Consider the following 20,188-nt stretch of genomic DNA (forward strand, 5'->3'; position numbering starts at 1 on the left):
TGCCGGCGCTGTTATTCATGCTCTTCGCCCACAGACGGCAATGTTTACATCTTTTCGCTCTATCGGACGGGAGCGATTGCAGGTCATAAAACGAAATTTGTTCGTAAGGGAGTCGTTTATGGCATCTCATCTCATAGGTACCGTCTAATAAAGTACCATTGGTGGTATGCGCTGCCAGATGACGCAATCTTGTGCGGGTCACCGGTGGTACGCGCCGCCCCATGAAACAGACTTGTGCGGGCCACTGGTGGTACGCGCCGGCGTGAACGTGTTAAACTATTGCACCGCTTCAGAAGTATATGCACCTACATGAAGATTTTGTGCATTTGTGTGCCGTCTCGATTTCAGCATGTATTTTGTTTTACACTCGTTAACGAAGAGGCCAATATCGTTGGCAATTTTGTCAATTTTTAAAAAGGTTTCATTTAAGTCGTTCGTGTTTCTCGAAAGAATGGCGATATTGTCTGCATAGGCACATATTTGCGTTGTTTTAATTAGTAATGTACCACCTTTGTTGACTTCTTTTTTGACAAAATGAAGCTTCAAATTGAATATGGCAGAGGATAGTGCATCCCCTTGTTTGACAACAGGTTCAATTGCGAATGATTCTGTGAGCTTCCCTTGGATGATTACTTTTGCTTTTGTATCCGTGAGCGTAACGATGATTAGCCTTATAAGTTTAAGTTTTGCTGGAATTCCTAGGCTAGAAACATTAACAACATCTAAATATTTAGGTGCGAGGTACCGAGTCCGCCTGATAATTTCAAACAGGAGCCTTGGCCCGTTTTCAAGAGAGCTATTATTTCACAAAATATAAGTTCCGATGGGCAAGTACCTCTTTGGATTACCTTTGATATTTCCAGCAAATACTCGTACTTTTGATATTTGCTGAGATCCATAGTTAAAATGTCGGGTAATTCACAGTTAACAGGTGCATATTTCACCACTTCAAGGTTTTCGCAACCCTTTAGTTCTGAGCCAATTTGACCACTAAATGATTTCGTGATTCGGAAGAGATCAAACCAACATCTTTAAGTACTGAATTAACAAGCATTGCCGTTGCTCTATCACTTACGCCATATCACTGGCTTATAACTGCAGTTTCCTGTAATCTCATACGCATTTGAGAAGTAGAGGGGGAATCAAAACCAATGAATAACAGCCGAACTTATTAGAATTAGAGGTGTCACTTTCTGAACCATCATTCACTTCCGATGTATTGCAGCCGAATTTACGAGCAAGAGGGATAGTTTTCTGGAGTACAGAATTTTTTATTGGTAATTTGCTTGGTCATCTCATCGCGGCGTCGTTGTCTTTCTATAGGTTTCTTTGTTTCAGGTATGCCCACTATTCCGATATGGCCTATACGAGCTCCTCTTTGGTCTGACAGAAAAGCTTGCTCTTTTTGAGGAACTTTTTTTCTCTTCGACATGAGTAAGTTGCAAAATCTTGACACTTACAAGCAGAAATATCAAAAAGTCGGGAAGCATTCGCCTTAAAGTCATCAGCACGTTTTTTCAAAGCAGGACTTCTATGTGCAGAATACAAACCCCTTTTTAATTCCTCTGTACTTTCTATGATACTCATTTATCATGTATATTATGCGTGAATGTCATAAATACAAATGATTTTCTTGGCAACTTGTCCGACTATGATCGAAAAGGCCGACTGTCGGTTTCCTCCTGACTCTACTCTCAGTTTCCGTCTTTGAAAAAAAAAAAACAACATCTCATTACATCTTCAGAATTTGGTAGTCGATGATCTGGCAAATCTTTAGGACTTCCAAACAATGGGCAATTAAACGTTTGTCTTAGGGAAAATTTAGTTAAGGCCATTGTCGTCATATAAACTTTTAATAAAAGATTATAATTAAATGCTTTTATGCGAAACAATATCTTTCAAATAAAGCGGAAGAAAAAATAGACAAAGTAATTGGTGTAACTTCAATTTACAAGAACGAGCTCCCCATAAACGTATTGCTTGATCAAACAAACAGAGTGGAGTGTAGTGAAATAAATGGTTTCGGTGGGCCTTCTCATATAAAATTTCTATTTAACATGTACCGGTATGATAACAAATAGTATTTTCAAAAAAGTTAAAATTGTTCAGAATTTAAACTGAAATTTCAAAATTTGAGGCCTCTGCTGGCGACAGAAGATATCGTTCGATTGGGCTGAAATTTGGCACACTTTATTAGTTTAACAGTGCAACTTTTTCGCACTATTAGAATTCGATCCTAAAAAACAATTGTACATTCGACTTATTATTTTTTTATGTTGGTACACTTGTCTCCAAGATATGTTCATGGTTTAGCCATATAGCATGTTTAGTTTGTTTGTCAGAGGCATAAATAAGACAAGTATTTGGCGTATTCGGCAATTTTTTGATTGAAAACAAAAAAAAAATGGATCAAAAAGCTGCATCAAATTTTTGTAAATTGTGGGAGCAAGTGCTTAAAAAAACTTGAAATGTTGACACTGGCATACAAAGTCGCATGAGCATAGCTCAGGAATTGTTGAATGCCGTCAACGATGATCCAGATTTACTAAAAAGAGTCATAACGTTGACGAATCATGGTTATATGGTTATGACATTGAGACGAAGGCCCAATGGAAGAGTCCAGGAGAGCCAAGACCAAAAAAACAGCCCGAGCCCAAAAAAACAGTTCGATGAAATGTTTTCTTGTTGTTACCATGGTGTAGTGCATCAAGAGTTCTTACCACAAGGTCGTACGGTAAATAAGGAGTATGACCTTGAAGTTATGCGCCGTTTGCGTGAAGCAATACGAAAAAAAAACGCCCGGAATTATGGAAAAATAAAATTTATAGCTTTTGCTTCGTGCTCATCTGCTCACTAATCTTTGCTTGTGTTATTTGGCCAAAAACAACACCGTTATCATGTCTCAGCCAACGTATTCACCAGATTAGGCCCGCTGTGACTTTTTCCTGTTCCCAAAATTGAAGAGACCCACGAAAGAACGGAGTTTTGCGGCGATTGAGGAGATAAAAACCGAATCGCTGAGAGAGTTCAAGGACAACCCAAAATATGCATAACAGAACTGCTTCGAGGATTGGAAAAACTGCTGGCACAAGTGTATTATATCTGAGGGGGACTACTTTCAAGATAAAGTAGAAATTGATGAATAAATAAGTAAGAAAAATTAAAATTCTCCTTATTTATTTAATACACCGTATTCATACCTGGTTGGAAGTTAGTTATAGACATTTGAGGTCTTTTACAGTTCGTACAACTTTTAATGATAAGGGAATTTTAGTATTAGCTCCACAAATTTTCCATTAATCATGTGGTCGTGTTCGCTGACATTTGACATGGCAGGCTTGATTGCATTGGCCCATCTGGGTCGATTGCATTAGCATCATCTGCTGTTTATGAAATTTGACAACTACAGCCTGAGAGCTATAGTCGAAATTTTATGAATTCATGCGTTGCATCTTTGAAGTAATGCGGTTACATCCAGGATTCTGTTTTTATCTTTTATGTTTTTAATTTTGGGCATTATTGTTTGACATGGCTTATTAACACATGCTGCTACAATGTTTGTTTTAGTCGGAAATGAAAATTTGTAAGGCTTTGTTAGGCTGAAAAACCGTCTCGAGATGTTTTACAAAGCAACTGGCTTTTTCCTCTAGATTTCGAGCGCAAATTCCATTATCTCTTCGTAGTGGCATTTCAGTGCCCATTGGTGGCTTTAAGTTTTTATTCCCTTTCCATAGGGAATAACTTTGTGCTCCATCAGATAATTTATTTACAAACATTTTGAAGCATTGCTCCTCTTCGTTTTTCAGAGTTTGCTTTACTTTCTTTTCCGTATTTTTTTATTTAAATTTTGCGGCAGGAGCTCTTAAAGCTTTCATTCTCTGCGATATGTTCTTTTTTCAGCAGACAAGATACTTGATCTGACCTAAGGTTTTCTTTTTGAGCAATTTTTCTCCGCCACAGGCTTTGGTGTAGCTATCATGTCGCTGGAAACAGAAACAAATCTAGGAGCATCGAACTCAGGTTGGTTATCCTGGCCGGCGTCTTTTCTCCATGTGAGGAGTGGCTGAGTGCATCACGACGGCGCGGTCTTCGGACCAACAGGCTTGGCAACAGAAGGATCCTGATTATGGCATACTGGAATTTGAAGCAGATTGACATCGGGCTGGAGCAGTGAGTTTCTGTAATCTAAGTAAACGGAGTGACATCCAGCTGAGATTACTTACAGAAAACCTGACAGGTACCGCAAAGCGCTCAAAGCTCGTTGTCTTGAGTGACTCTGTAGGTTATTTTGAGAGTGCTCCAAATCAGTTCCGGTGTGAAGTCGGGCCTCCCTGTGTCCTTGATAACCATAGGACTCACGGAGGTAGCGGTTATGAGTTTGGGCCAATACAGCATGGATAATACTTAAACAAATAACAAACAAAAACAAACCAACGAAGCGAACATTAATACCAATTTGCTGAACTGTTTTTAAGAGGAGCACTGTTATCAGAAGGTCTCTCCCGGAGACAGCAGCAAATCAAGAGGGCAAAATGGTCGGAACGCCAACTTCACATCTAGAAAATGATGTCATACAGCTCCAAAAGAAAGCGAAACCATATAAACGACTTAAACAGTGGTCTCCCTTACCTCGACGCCAAAACCTAGTGCACTTCAGGAACTGGTAGAGCGTGTAGGGCAGTAGATCGACGGACTCCTGTCGTATGACGAACCTCGGGGATATTAGAAGAATGTGCAGCATAGTAAAGCCCACACACACAGATGTGACTACGCAGCTTGAAGTCAAAGAGCAAAGAGCTAGGCTAGTCTCGACGCCGACACTGAAGGTGCTAGTTGCATCGCAAAACAGTGTGACCCCCTCCGCAAAGAGACCAAGAGATAAAGTAAGCCCTAAAAGTACTGTAATGCAGGCAGTAGCGAAGCTTCCATCTAAGGAGAGACAACAAAAATTCTCTTAATACATAGAAGCTGCTGCCTTCCCGGCACACAGAAGAGTGGACGAAAGTCCAAAAGAGAAAACCTATGAGATGTAAAAAAAGGATATCCAATAGGGAGGACTTCTCATCGAACTCAAGAGGAGCCATAATGTTAAGACTACGAATTGCCTAACACCTATTGAAAATGCCTTAAAAATGTAGCAACGGTCAATCTAAGGACACACAACATCACAATCCAGTGTAGGGGAACTCATTCCGAATTTGAACACGGATGATGAAGTTCTAAGCGCGATAACAGAGCAGGCGCAGCTAAGAAGCTTGGAAAATAGTACCGTAAGGCGTAGGCGAAACACTTTCAGAGGCACGGAGTCTTTGTACATATCGATTCACGCATTTGATACCAAAAAGGTTCTGTGCCCAACTACATAAAGGTTGGCTAGATTAGAACCTTCGAAAAGGTGCTACAAATCTTGGGAATTTGACCCTGTTTCGACAACGTGCAACAAAAAGGAGCGTACAAAACTTTGTAGACGATGTGGTTCGGAGGACACCAGGCAGCAACGTGTAAAAGCGTTGAAAAATGCGCGTTCTGCGATGGTCCAGATGCTGCTGGAAGCGGAAAAGTCCCCGCTATTAAGAGGCGGTGTGCAAACTTAGGGGATGAAGTTTATGCTGGCAAATATCAAACATTGCCAGGCAGCCCATGTTCTACTCTACAGTAAAGTAGAAATACATTCTAAATACAGTAAATGGAGGCTAGAGAAGTCCATTCATACGCAAAGACACCATGGGGCCATAATAATACGAAACGGCCTTCAACGCCGAGGAGTTTGGCACTTTGCGGGACGACGTCTCTCTTACCAGCGTAAATGCGGACGAATGGTGGAGCAAATGGCCTCACAAATCGAAGCCGCATGTGATGCCAAGGTGTTACTATAGCGGTAAACAGCAACCTGCCAACTGGTGGACCACCGAAATAGCTGCACAGGAAAGCACAAAGAGCACGTAGACACACTGAATACCGCGCGCGAATTATAGAGCTAAAATAGGCAATAAGAAGGAAAAACCGTACTGGAGTCATTTCCCCCGCAGGATCATAAGGATGGGGTTCTAAAGTTGAAGCTATCAAGTTAAGCAGAAATTGTTGGATACGCTGACGACATTGCGCTAGTGGTGGTTAACAAACCACTCGGTGGCTGCGAATGCCGGCCTGGAGTTAAAAAACAGAAGCTGTCCTAATACATGCTCATAGAAAATTCACGGTGGCGGTAGGCAGAATCTGTCAAATATTAAAATACACACCTTCTTTGAACGCAATTATTTTGACGACAGCACGACTTTAAGCTGCAAAACTGCAAATTGTCGTTGTTAGCAAATTAAATCTATTTCTTATTTTGCTGGCGACAACTCGAAAGGGAAGTGTTGCTACTGAAGTAAGAAATATGACATTTTACAAAACTTTTTATGAATCTCACGTTATTTAATCAAAAAAGGATATAGCATACATGTACACTTAAATTTTATAATGCTCGATAATTCTGAACACATAAAAATATATTATTTTCTTTTTTACAATTAAATATTTTATTCGAAACAAGATAACTTAATTCTAAATAAGAGTAATTTTAGTTAAGTGGCAGCAATGAGAATGTGTAGTTCCTGGTCGTTCATGTTTAATTTCTTCTTATCCAACACAAATGCTGCCACGCAAATTTTAAATGAAAAAAAAAAACACATAAAACCTCGAAATCGGCTAATTTGCTGTCGCTGTCGCCCTCAAAATATTTATGAGCGGCCTTACGACGGCACCTGCAGACAAGAAAAATTTGACTGTTGTTACGTCGTGAAGTACCGTTGCCAGTGTGTTTATACTATTGCCCTTTAGAATTATCGTTTCGAAAATGTTATGCTATGTTTTCACGACACGTAATTCACTCTCTAGGTAGTTCGCCAAAAATCCTATTTCCACGGGACTCAGAATTATTTCAGCAGGTATCTTCCTTGTTCTTTGCTTTTTATTATTATTTGCTGTGAATGTAGTTTGGCGAAGTTTATATTAATTTATTCCTTCCACTTTCATGCAATAAGAAAAAGTACCAACAAATGTCCGGTGAGAGGGCCCTAATACTAGAAATATGGGGCGATGGGCTCCGGAAATACTAGTCCAGTCCTTTGGTAAAAAAAAGGAGTTAGCTGAAAAGTTTTCCGGGAGTTTTCAAACTAGGTAATTTTTATAGATTTTGGCATGCTCTTTTCGAATTTCAACTTTGCCACCTCGTACCTGCGACGCTAGTGCCGCCATATTGAAAAAATGGCGCTTAAAAACACTTTTTTACAATATCTCCATTCTGACGCATTTTATGAGAAAAACATTAAACTAGAGATGATTTCCTATATTTTATGTTATTATGATTTTTTTATAAAATCAATAGTTTTTGGCGTATGAGCGCCACAAAGTAGTATTATCCTGTGGTGAATAATCTACAATAATCTTCTACTACGGCCGCCGTAGCCGAATTGGTTGGTGCGCGACTACTATTTGGAATTCACAGAGAGAACGTAGGTTCGAATCTCGGTGAAACTCCAAAATTAAGAAAAACATTTTTCTAATAGCGGTCGCCCCTCGGCAGTCAATGGCAAACCTCCGAGTGTATTTCTGCCATGAAGAAGCTCCTCATAAAAATATCTGTCGTTCGGAGTCTGCTTGAAACTGTAGGTCCCTGCATTTGTGGAATAACATCAAGACGCACACCACAAATAGGAGGAGGAACTCGGCCAAACACCCAAAACGGGTGTACGTGTCAATTATATATATTATATATATATAATCTTCTACTATAGCAGGTTTTAGAAAAGCAGGTATAAGGGTAATGTGTCGCCTTTGTTGAAGGGCCCCTTTCTCTCTCGACCTTCAACGAAACATCTGCCGGTAGAACTGAAGAGAAGTATCTAGTTTACACTGAGCCATCAGTATACGTCTATCGTTTTACAGTGTAGTTTGTGTTTTCAGAGTCATGGCTTCTGATGAAAGAAATTGTTTTATTTGTCATAATCCATTATTAGAAAATGAAACAATTGAAGTGAAGGAAAAAGGATTGAAAACTTTTCGTAAATCAAGTGTTAAAAGAAATGACAATAAAGTTAAACTTTTGGCGGGAATAAAATCGATTCTATAATTGCAGCAGCAAGACAAAAATCGTTTATATCAACAGTGCAGATTGGACTAGCTGCATTTTTATTTCATAAGTATGGATCTCGGCGATTAATAGATGCATTATCATCTCTTGGTTATTCAGGTATTTAAAAATCCAAACGTCGATCCACAGATTATTGCTAAAGCAGGAGAACGTGTTCTTCTTGAATTATACGGTAACAGTGATGTGAATAGTAAGAAAATATGTCTTCACAAAATCAGCACATAAAAATAAATTTAATATTGCGTCCCTACCACCAACAGAGGCAGCAGCACGACAGCATTCATTCCGAACCTATCACCAGGCTCAGCAGTGGTACGGGAATGAATAAAATACAGAACAATGGGAATGGAACAGAAACAAAAATTGGTTAGTTCCTGTTATGACACTCGAGCCCCCAGCTCCAGAATCCTTGTTAAAACTTATTTCTTGTAAATGTAAAAAGGGATGTCAGAAGGCCTGTGGATGCAGAAAAGCTGGGTTAAAATGCTCCGTTATAAGCACAAATTGTAGTGGTGCTTGTAAAAATTCGCAAGTGCAATTGGATTACGATGATGAAGAAGAAACTGCAACTATTTTAGAGCAAACGTTTGATGAAACGGGCAACGAAGAGGATTGTGATGAGTCTGATAATCGTATCGCAGATGATGCGGACGAGATTTCAGTCTGCGACGTTTTGATCGGTGCCCAAGACGAACTCGTACCGCCTGGTCCATCAGGAAAAGTAAAACGTAGGAGATTGCGCTAAATTTTCGAAAGTGTGCATCACATGTGGATTAGGGCTACAGGGGACACCACGATAAAAAAACGCGCCGCTTACTCTACCTCCAGGTGGTGTGAAACGAGTTTTTTTTCGAAAACGCATATTAAAATGTACTTTGTGGCGCTCATACGCCAAAAACTATCGATTTTACAAAAAAATCATAATAACATAAAATGTAGGAAACTATCTCTAGTTTAATTTTGTATACATATGTTTTTCTCATAAAATGCGTCGGAATGGATATATTGTAAAAAAACTGTTTTTAGGTGTCAAAGTTGAAATTCGAAAAGAGCATCCCAAAATTTATAAAAATTATCCAAAATTATTCAAAACTCCTGCAAAACTTTCCAGGTCAAACTACCAGATGACTTGACTATTCAGCAACTTATTATTAAATAAAATCAAAACTGTTCTTTTTATGCAAAATAATGCGTTTTATTAAAAACAAAGGTTAAGATATGGCAGTATCTGTATCTGACAATTATTTAGAAAAACTACGCTTTAACTTCATCTAAATATTCACCCTCAGTATTTTAATATTGAGCAAATGAGCCTACAGCCATCAATACCCAAAAAAGAGTGATAAATATTATGCTGAATTATGCATAGAATTACTTACTTCCAGGTATTCAGCGATATGCTCGCAAGCATCTTCCAGCTGGTTTTCATCTAGTATAACATCGAACATTTCCGAAGGGCATTGGGCTAATTTTTCTGCTGCAACCATTTGAACTGAAAGATTCTTAGCTTGTGATTTTCCCCGAGACTTTATCAACCGTTGCAGAACCTGGAAAGAAGTGATGTACTCAAAATAGAGATAAATAAATATTTAAATCTTGTAATAGGACCATGAATAAGTTCGTGCGGTTTTTTTTCGAAATTTGAAACTTTATTGACGTAAAATGGTTACAAATTTAATATTCAAAATATTGTCCATCGCTTACTACTACTTTTTCCCATCTTTCTGGCAATTCACGGATTCCCTTTGTGAAAAATTCGGTCGGTTTTGCCGCAATCCACGAATCGATCCATTTTTTGACTTCATCGTAATTACGGAAGTGCTGGTCAGCCAGGCCATGTTGCATCGATCGGAAGAGATAGTAATCAGATGGCGCAAGGTCTGGACTATACGGTGGGGTAGGACATCCCATTTGAGCGTTTCTAAGTATGTTTTGACCACTTGTGCAACATGTGGCCGAGCATTGTCATGTTGCAAAATAACTTTGTCGTGTCTATCGGCGTATTGCGACCGTTTTTCTCGCAGTGCTCGGCTCAAACGCATCAATTGTCGTCGGTAGACATCCCCCGTAATCGTTTCATTCGGTTTCAGTAGCTCATAATACTCAACACCCAGCTGGTCCCACCAGATACACAGCATAACCTTCAGGCCATGAATATTCTGCGCCGACGTCGATGTTGAAGCATGGCCAGGGTATCCATACGTTGCCCGACGTTTTGGATTGTCGTAATGGACCCACTTTTCATCGCCAGTCACAATTCGATGCAAAAAACCCTTTCTTTTGTGCCGTTGAAGCAGTTGTTCGCATGCCATAAAACGGCGTTCAACGTCTCTTGGCTTCAATTCATACGGCACCCAATGGCCTACCTTTCGGATCATTCCCATGGCTTTTAAACGTTTGGAAATGGTTGATTGATCAACTCCCAAAGTTTTTGCAACCTCTTCTTGCGTTTGAGCCGGATCTTGATCGAGCAATTCCTCCAATTCGGTATCCATGAACTTTGGCGGCGCACCCTCGCGTTCTTCGTCTTCCAAGCCAAAATCACCACTTTTAAAGCGTGCAAACCACTTCTGGCACGTTCGCTCAGATAGAGCATGCTCACCATAAACTTCCACCAAGATACGATGACTTTCGGCTGCTTTTTTCTTCATATTAAAATAATGAAGAAGAATTCCCCGCAAAAACACATTATTTGGCACGAAATTCGACATTTTCAAGTGTGGTAAAAATATTGTTGTTTACGCTTCAAATAAAAAACTTATACTGACGTTTGTGCCTTACGACAGTAGCTCTCCAATGAATGTTTGGAAATGTGGATCGATGGAATAATAATCAAGTTACGCCATCTGTTGTAAAACCGCACGAACTTATAAATAGACCTATTATATGCGACGAAGCATTTAACTTTAATCAAACAATAAGGGATGGGAGAGTTGTCTCTTTTTAAAAACATTTCACAATTTGATTTTCAATTTATAGTAAAGCATTCAAGCTCTCTCCTAAAATGGGGTGGGATCTGGTTGGATAATCATCTAGGAATACAGTGGAATAAATCTGGTTTCGAAATTCTGGCAGGAATGATCATTTTATGTGGCTACTACCCTTCGGAGGAAAATATCGGCGTTGTTACTTGTGTATGAATATTGTGATTTTTAAATTGAAAAATATATAAAATGAAACTCTGTAGGAGGGAATAAGGCAGCTACAGGTACTGCTTTAACATTTCCATTAATAATTTACTTAATTTTTCTCTTTTTATTTTCCATTCCATTTAAAAATCACTATTTTTGAATAACTTTATATTTCGTTGGTTATTAAATTATATCTAAAAATATCATTGAAAAACAAGAATTTTTCATTCAATAGCGGCTATTAGTATCATACTACAAAGGATGTATGGTGTACCAAACACTAAGAATTTAACGCTTTCTCGTGCTACGACTTAAAACTTTGACCACAAACAATATAGAGGACAACATGCAACCATCCACACAATCCACAAAAGACAAGCCATCGCAACCATCAAGCGTGACACCTAACATAACATTTGCCAAAGCAGCAGCTTTAACTCACAACAACAAATAACGAAATCCACGAAATTAAAGATATGATGAAACAACTAATAGCACAAATGTCGAACATGATGTCCATAATCACACTCCTTGTTACAAAACTAAATGAACAGACAAAATAAATTAAAAATCGCACTATGGAACGCAAGCGGCCTGTGCCAGCATATTCACGAAATCAAATCTTTCCTACTTGACTACGAAATAGATATCCTACTAGTCGCCGAAACTTACTTGACAAGTAAAAGCTACCTTAAAATTCCTGACTATAAATTATTTCACACCAATCATCCAGGAAACAAAGCGCATGGTGGCACAGCCGTAATTATACGACAAACCATCAATGCATCGAAATGGAAGCCTACAAAGGAGACAACATTCAAGCTACGACGATTCAAATTGAAGATCAATCCGGATACTTGACAATATCCAGCACCTACTGCCCACCGAAGTACAAAAACACGTCTACCCAATATCTTGACTACCTGAGAACTCTTGGTAGCCGGTTTGTTGCCGGAGGCGACTACCATGCAAAAAAACACAGCATGGGGATCAAGGCTGACAAATAAAAAAGGAATTACTCGACGCGATTAAAATAAACAAAAGCGACCATATAAGCACTCGTGGGCCCACCTACTGGCCCACTGACATGAAAAAGAAGTCAGACCTGATTGACTTCTATATCTATAAAAACGTAAACTGATACTACTTGACAATATGTAGAATCAAACTATGATCTATCATCCGACCACTCACCAATATTTTTGACATTTCTCACCGACTGCAATGCTTTCCGCGAAATACTACGACATGCTCTTAACCACAATGTTCCACTTAAAACTGAAAAGCAGATTGATAGTGCCGTTGCGCACATTACGAACTCAATTATGGATACGGTATCTAAGTCGACGACATTAGTCAAGACTAAAAATAAGAAATATGATATCCCAAACTCCATAAAAAAGGAAATAAAATCGAAAAGAAGACTAAGGAAAGAGAAGTAAACAACAAGACATCCCGCAGATAAAGCGCAACCTAACAAAGGACTTTAAAGAAATGCTTAAGGACTTGGAGGTCAAAAAAATGCAGAACTTTTTGACCAACCTAGATCCAACAAAAGGCAGCAATTACTCACTCTGGCGGACAACATCGAAGATCAAGAAAACAACACCTCACCAACATGTTAGTTAAACGAAAACAACACATGGGCCAAAACGCCACTAGAAAAGACTAGTGTGCTCGCCAAACACTTCAAAAAGACATTCACAAATCAAAAGGACACTCAAAATTATAATGTGCCTGCTACATCTGACACAGCCAACAAACCAATCAAGAGAGTTACTCTGGACGAAATTCGACGCAAAATCAAGGCCATAAACAACAAAAAATCTCCTGGATATGACAAAATCAGTAGACAAATATGTATTAAAAGCGCTTCATGACGATGGAATATATATATACCATATATATTCCTTCGGCCTATTTCTCTGCCATCGTTTATACTAAAAACTCTGGAAATACCTATTGCTAGAAACATATACGAGTATAAGAGATAAAATAAAACGATCTCAGCTAGCCACTTCACAGCATGCATATTGTAAAGGTAACTTTACAGAGGCAGCCTTGAATACGGTAAAGACTGAAATTGAGAGTTCAATCGTTAATAATGAATATATTAATATTGAAGGTGCTTTCAACAATGTTCTTCCCTTGGCAATAGCGAGTGCGTTAACGGATTTTCGTATTCAAAATTAGGAACGTCGGAGAGCGGAGGCACCCTCAAGGTGGCGTACTGTCTCGACTCCTCTGGGTTGTGGCAATGAATAAATTACTATAAGCGCCTTGCGCTGTTGCTTATGCGGATGATGTTGCTTTAACTCTAAGAGGAAAATTTCCGAACACACTCTGTAAAATGATGCAGAGCTTATTAAGTGAGGTAGACCAATGGTGGACGTCAGTGCAATAGACGTAAACGCGACCACGACTGAACTGATATTTACAAGGAAACATCATTTACAGGATCTAAAGCCCCCGACATTGAATGGAATCACCTTGTCGTTCAGCGAAAATGCTCGCTACCTAGACTTGATATTAGATAGAAATCTAAATTAGAATTTGGATGTAGAACACAGAGTGAGGGAAATTTCAACAACACTTAACTTTACAGAAAACAATAGGGTCAACTTGGGGTTTATCTCCGAAAATAATACACTGGTTGTACTCAAAAGTGGTAATACCGATTGTTCTATATGGAATAAGAGTATGGTTGCCGGGACTTGATAAAAATTACACAAGGGCTAGAAAATTTCGGACCTAACACATAGATCGCACTAGTTTTATTGTATTTACCTCTTTTTCAGTTAGTACTAACCTTAAAAAGACAGTTGTTAAAATTGCATAATATTCTGTTTATTAGTTCGTGAGTTATTGTGCTAAAAGTAACGCTACTTTTGTTATTTTGGATCAGAGAGAATTTCGTGTTCTACATTGCTTCTTGATGAGGAAAACACCGTTCCAGCGAAGCAATGGCTTGAAAAGTGTTATGGGGACTCCGCTCCATCAGAAACAACAATAAAGCGATGGTTTGCTGACTTCAAACGTGGTTGTAGAGACACCCATGATGCACAACGCAGTTGACGTCCAAATAAGGCGGTAACACCAAAAAACATCATAAAAACCCACAAAATCGTTTTCAATGATCGAAAAGTGAAGTTACGTGAGTTAGGTGACATTGTAAAAATATCAAAAGATTGTCTTGGCTTTAAATTTCATGAGCGTTTGACTATGAGAAAGCTCTGTTCAAAGTGGGTGCCGCGTTTGCTGACTGTTGGCCAAAAACTAGAACGTGTCAATCAAAACAATAGCAAAACTATAGGGGGTTGAACTTCAAACTGCTCCCACATCCACTGTATTCGCCAGATTTGGCTCACAGAGACTACGGGCTGGTCGCTGTCTGCCAAAGAAAACCTGGAGAAGGTCAATGTTGCGCGAGCTAGCAGATGCCGACATCACATGGGACGTCACAAAAACAACAGCCCAGAACCGCGCACGATGACAGAAACTTGTCGAAGACCGAACGAAATGAACAAGGGAAACAACATTATTTACTCCGATAGCCAAGCGGCGATTAAATCTCTTGCTGAATTGTCACTAATTCCATAATTTCTTTCAAATGGCGGGCCTCTTAATGAGATGACGGAATATTTCTACAGCTATTTGATATGGGTGCCAGGGCATAGTGACATACCACAGAATTGTAAGGCAGACAAATTAGCGAGAGAGGGCACTACCCCTTGCCTCCCACTTGGTATGGAAAATGTAGGTATACCCTTCTCAACCTACAAAGTGCATGATGCAAATAGCATTATCACATCAGCCAATACGTGGGGGTGATAGCAAGATTAGCCGCTATCGATTATTGTTAATCCTCAAAGAACTGATATAACTCATTATTTTCAATGCTGCTCTCTTTTCTATCCATAACAGGAAACTTTTGTTGCTTCAACTTTGCGAATTCTCTTTCTATGTTCCCGTCGTATTCACACACCTCTCAATTGTTAGTTTTTAGTCTACAGTCAACAACAATATTGAGAGGAAGGAGAAGACAAATGGTGTTGACAGAGCTCCAACATCGTAAATAACGAGTTGAAGCAACAAAAGTTATACTGTATAAACGCAGGCTTACTAATACTGATTAAATGGTTCCAAACAAATTTTCTACAAACATACGTAGGACAGATGACCTTTATGAGAATGTTGTTCAAGACAAAATACAGGTTTCGATTTTCTAAAGATAGAGGGAGTTTTCTAAAAACAATAATTTTATGAGATACGAGACACTGGTGTCAAAATCAAAATATGGTTGCGAATAAAAAAATATTGTTAATGTAAAATTATACGTCTTTACATACCTTGCTACTGCTTATTTTTAAATATACTATAGTAGGCGCCAATGAGGTCTTAGCAAGTTGTGATGGATGGTTGATGGTGTCGCAGTCCAATACAACTAATTGTAGGGTTCTCGCCAGTTCAAATATACGTTCAATTTCTTCCTGGACTTTAGTGAGGCAGTCTGATCGACTGCTCGAACGCTCCATTATTGCGCGCTTTGTGGGGTTGTTCATAATAGACCTCTTTGCTAAAGAAATATCAGCCATAACCCGTGTAATTATAATTCTTCCTTCAAACCGGTGTTTTAAAAAATCAAATAGAGCCTTCTGCATCATATCCGTTACTTCATATCCTTTAAGGCTAGGCCCAACTAAAACTACAGGGCGCATCGATGGCACAACATCGTAGGGGGAAGAAGTCTCTTGCTTCTTGAAGAAAGGCTTTCGTTTATCTTTGTTTAACGAATTTGGAACAGGTGTTTTTCCTTGACGACTTGCCCCTAACGAATCGGACTCGTCACCTGTAAGAATTGTAAAAAATAAAATAATTTAAGCAGATATACTGCTGTGTTTACTCCTTACTTAGCAATTTCTAGAATACTCTACGACGACGGAATTTTTTTAATAGCAATAATTACTATTTCCTGAATATTATTTTTCAAGGAAATTATTTTTAAAAACAAAAGATGCACCGGGTACCTGGATAAACATAATACAACAACAAAATTAAAAACAGTTTTATTATCCTAAGATTTTTCCGGCAGGTTCTAGAAAATAACGAAACAAGAATTTTACCAAATATTTGTATGAGTAATGTTTTTCATTTTATGCCCCCTTAGAGTTTACAGTTCTTATTTTAGGTGAAACTAGCTGCTCATGCCGGCATCCTGTTTGACTGTTAATTTATATCTCTTAAACTGTGTTGACAGTCATTTCATCGAAAAAGGATTAACCCAAACGAATCTTTCCTTAAATTTACCATAATTTAAATAAAACAATTTCAGTGCGATTTTGAATTTGTTTTAAAAACATTTATTGATGTTTCTTATACTTTTCAATACTTGTTTACTACTGCCGTCGCACAGGTGCACAGAAATGTCAAAATGATAGAAAACGTTTTTGTTTTTCGGCGATCGCTCCACGGTAGACAATGGCAAGCCCCCGAGTGTATTTCTGCCATGCAAAAGCTCCCCAAAAAAAGAAACCATACGTCGTTTGGAGGCGGCGTGAAACTATAAGTCCCTCCGTTTGTGGAAAACATCAAGATGCTCATCTCAAATATGAGGAGCAGCCCAGCCAAGCACACAAAAGTTTAAATTGTAACTACAATCGGTTGGAATCAATCAATGGTGTTCTCGAAATCAAAACATGCTCATATTTATCGTTTCCTACTACTAATCACCTTTATCACGTTGTTTATCAACTTCTTAATGCTCCATTGCACAGTTTTGACTAGTTCAGGTTACCTAACATGATTATCACCGAGCCTTCCTTGCGGTATAAATTGCGTGGTGGAATTCCTTGTAATCCAATGAATTTAGGAATTCAGTTGGATAGTTGACAACTTCATCTGGATCAATAACCCATTCAATCAATACGGATGCGATTGGCCAGAGATTAGACTTTGAATTGTTGTATTCAAATTATCTACGTTCTTACTCATCGCTGCCAAATAAGATTTTTTTTTATTTGTTATTTACATTTTAACTAGTTCATAAATTATAAACTAACGAACAATTTGGATTTAATTTTGTGCAATACAACTAAATTTAATAATGCTCTGCCCAAGGCTTGCAGAGAAGTGGGCTACTGCGTGAGTGGGTGCGGTTTTTTTTGTTTCAGCCTTCCTTTCCATTTACCGGGATCAATTAGGGCTGAGGCTTCGCTATTTACATGGTGGCGTAGTCTTTCCATATGAGACTTAGCGTTTATGTTGATCGAAGTGGCAACTGATTCGATGGGCGTGTTCGATATCGGTGTTGCGGACGTACCAAGGTGCATCTTAGTACCTTATTTTGGAATCTTTGTATAGATTTTATATTGGTTGAGCTTGAGCAGCCCCATAGCTGGATCCCATAAGTCCAAATTTGTTTAAGCACCTGCTTATATAAAAGAATTTTATTGTATAGGGATGAGGCTGATTGGTTGCCTATAAGCCATTACATATTTCTATATCTGATTTCTAACGTTCTTTTTTCTTTTGAACGTGAGCATTCCATCTAAGCTTGGTATTTAGTGTCATACCTAAGTATTTGGCGTTGTTGTGATACGGGATTTGCACGCCGTTTATGTATAGTGGCAGATATTGGATTTTCTTCTGTGTGAAGTCTAAATGAACCGATTTTCATTTCATTTAGTTTTATGCGCCATTTAATAGTCCACTCTGAGATTTTATTTAAATAAATTTGAAGGTTTTTGATTGAGTCAATATGGGTTTCTCCTACCGACAAGATGGCTGTGTCGTCAGCAAAAGTTGCTGTGGAGCAATTTGTGTCATTAGGCAAATCACATGTGAAAATAATATAGAGAATGGGCCCCAGCACGCTGCCCTGTGGGACGCCAGTTTTAATTTCCTTAAGTTCGGAATATGTGTCTTCGTATTTTATTCGGAAGAAACGATCAGATAGGTACGATTTTAGAATATTAAAATATTGTGTTGGGAGAAGCGCATTTATTTTGTTGAGGAGTCCACCGTGGCAAACTTTGTCAAACGCCTTAGATACTTCCAGAAAGACAGCAGAGCACAGTTTTTTTTCCTCAAAGGCGTTTTCAATGATGTGAGTAATTCTGTGCACTTGATCAATGGTAGAGTGTTTTGTGCGAAAACCAAATTGATGTACTGGTATTATATTTCTTTGCTTAATAATTATGTTGAGACGTTTGGATAAAAGCTTTTCCATCAGTTTTGATATGATTGGTAGGAGCGAGATAGGCCGATAAGATGTGACATCATGCGTTGACTTCCCTGGTTTATTAATCATAATTATTTCAGCAGTTTTCTAATATATTATATAGAGATGTGGTGCAGTTTGAATGCGGCGTTCATTATTTCAGTAATCTTGGATATTGTGCATTGAGGAAGTTGTTTTAGAATTTCAGCAGTAATAAGGTCATACCCAGGCGCCTTTTTTGATTTTAGCTTATTTATTTCACCAAGCAATTCGGAATCCGTAACAAGGAGAATTTCGGCATCAGTTTCATAGTTAAGTGGCTGAATTCCGGCTGCTCGATGTGTCATGTGGCTTAAAGATGCCTTCGAGGTACTCAGCACAAACATTAGCTTTTTCTTTATTGCTTTTGGCCCAAGAACTGTCTTCTTTTTTAATTGGTGGGTACTGTGTTACTGACTGTGAAAAGTTTTTTGTGCATTATCAGAGCGAGTAATCATTGCTGCGTTCGTTTGATAAGCCCTTTAGATAATTACTCAGAGATCTATTTTTAAAATCTTTTATCTTCTTGGAAATTCCTTTCGTAATTTTATTTGGTAGTTTTTGTCGGATGGAGATCTTGTTTGCTTCCATCGTCTACGTACCTTACGTTTTTCTGCGACCATATCTTTAATATCTATGGTATATTTATGACCTTATGTAACAAACTTTTTTTCCGAAGTGCTACTTTATCTTTTATGCTTTTATTATCTAAATCGGAAGTGTTGGTAATTTCTGCATTGTGATTTCCGCGGTTAAGACATTCCTAAAATATTCCCAATCGGTATATTTATTCGTTAGCGTGTATGGCAATTTCTTGATAAGCGCATTTTCGTATAATGTTAATAAAATTGGAGAATGATCCGAGTTCATGTCCAACCCGCTTTCTATGCTGACATAATTAGTTATATTTTTTTTGGCAATGAAAAAATCTATTAGTTCGGGCATTTTTTGTGGATCCGTTGGCCAGTATGTTGGAGTTCCCGTAGAAAATGTGATACATACAGTCTGTTGAAGAGCTTTGCACAATTCTCTAACTTTTGTAGTGATTAATCTCGAGCCCCATTGTGTGTGTTTCGCGTTGAAGTCACCGCCCATTAAGAATCGGTTATCGTGACTATTAATTAGCTCTATGTATTGGTCGCATTTGATCTGATGTTTTGGGGGATTATAGATTGCAGTGACTGACAAATTCTTATCACTCTCCACTGTTATGGTTATTGCTTGAAATACAGGTATCTTCGTAATGTTTTATATTGCTTCTTATAATAATAGCAGGTCCTCCTTGTGAGGCGTTGTTTGGGTGAATTGAATGATATGTATTGTAGTTTTTGAATTTAATGTATAGACAGATGTCGATTTTTTCAGTTTCTAAAGTCATTTCCAGCTCGCTTTGATGTTTAAACTAGCCGTTTGCATTCCATAGCATTATTTTTAAAAATTTAGTCATTTTTATTCAGCTAGGTGTAGTGTTTTTTCGAGTTTCTGCAATCTCTTTTCTAGTGCAGTCATATGCTCGTTTTGTGCCGTTATTTTTTCCAATATTTGTTGTAGGATGTTAGCGTTCTCCGAGTGATTGTTTTTTTTTTTTACTACCTGTGAGAATGTGGGTAATGTAGCATTGTTTTGCAAAATTGGTTTACGGGTAAGATTATTTGGGCAGCTTTC

General features: G+C 38.4%; 1 protein-coding gene across 5 annotated transcripts in view; it reads right to left on the bottom strand.

Moving 5' to 3' along the window:
- The window catches only part of LOC128864280 (voltage-dependent L-type calcium channel subunit beta-2), a 112,979-nt gene that overhangs the window by 43,033 nt on the left and 49,758 nt on the right, over positions 1-20,188 (bottom strand). For all 5 annotated transcript variants that reach the window (XM_054103872.1, XM_054103871.1, XM_054103870.1 and 2 more), the window contains 2 exons: positions 15,615-16,114; positions 9,514-9,681 (listed from right to left, as the gene is read on the bottom strand). In XM_054103872.1, coding sequence (XP_053959847.1) covers positions 9,514-9,681; positions 15,615-16,114 — 668 coding nt within the window. The remainder of the gene's footprint in view (positions 1-9,513; positions 9,682-15,614; positions 16,115-20,188) is intronic.

The sequence above is a fragment of the Anastrepha ludens genome, chromosome 5 (assembly GCF_028408465.1).
Source record: "Anastrepha ludens isolate Willacy chromosome 5, idAnaLude1.1, whole genome shotgun sequence".
Lineage (NCBI taxonomy): Eukaryota > Metazoa > Arthropoda > Insecta > Diptera > Tephritidae > Anastrepha > Anastrepha ludens.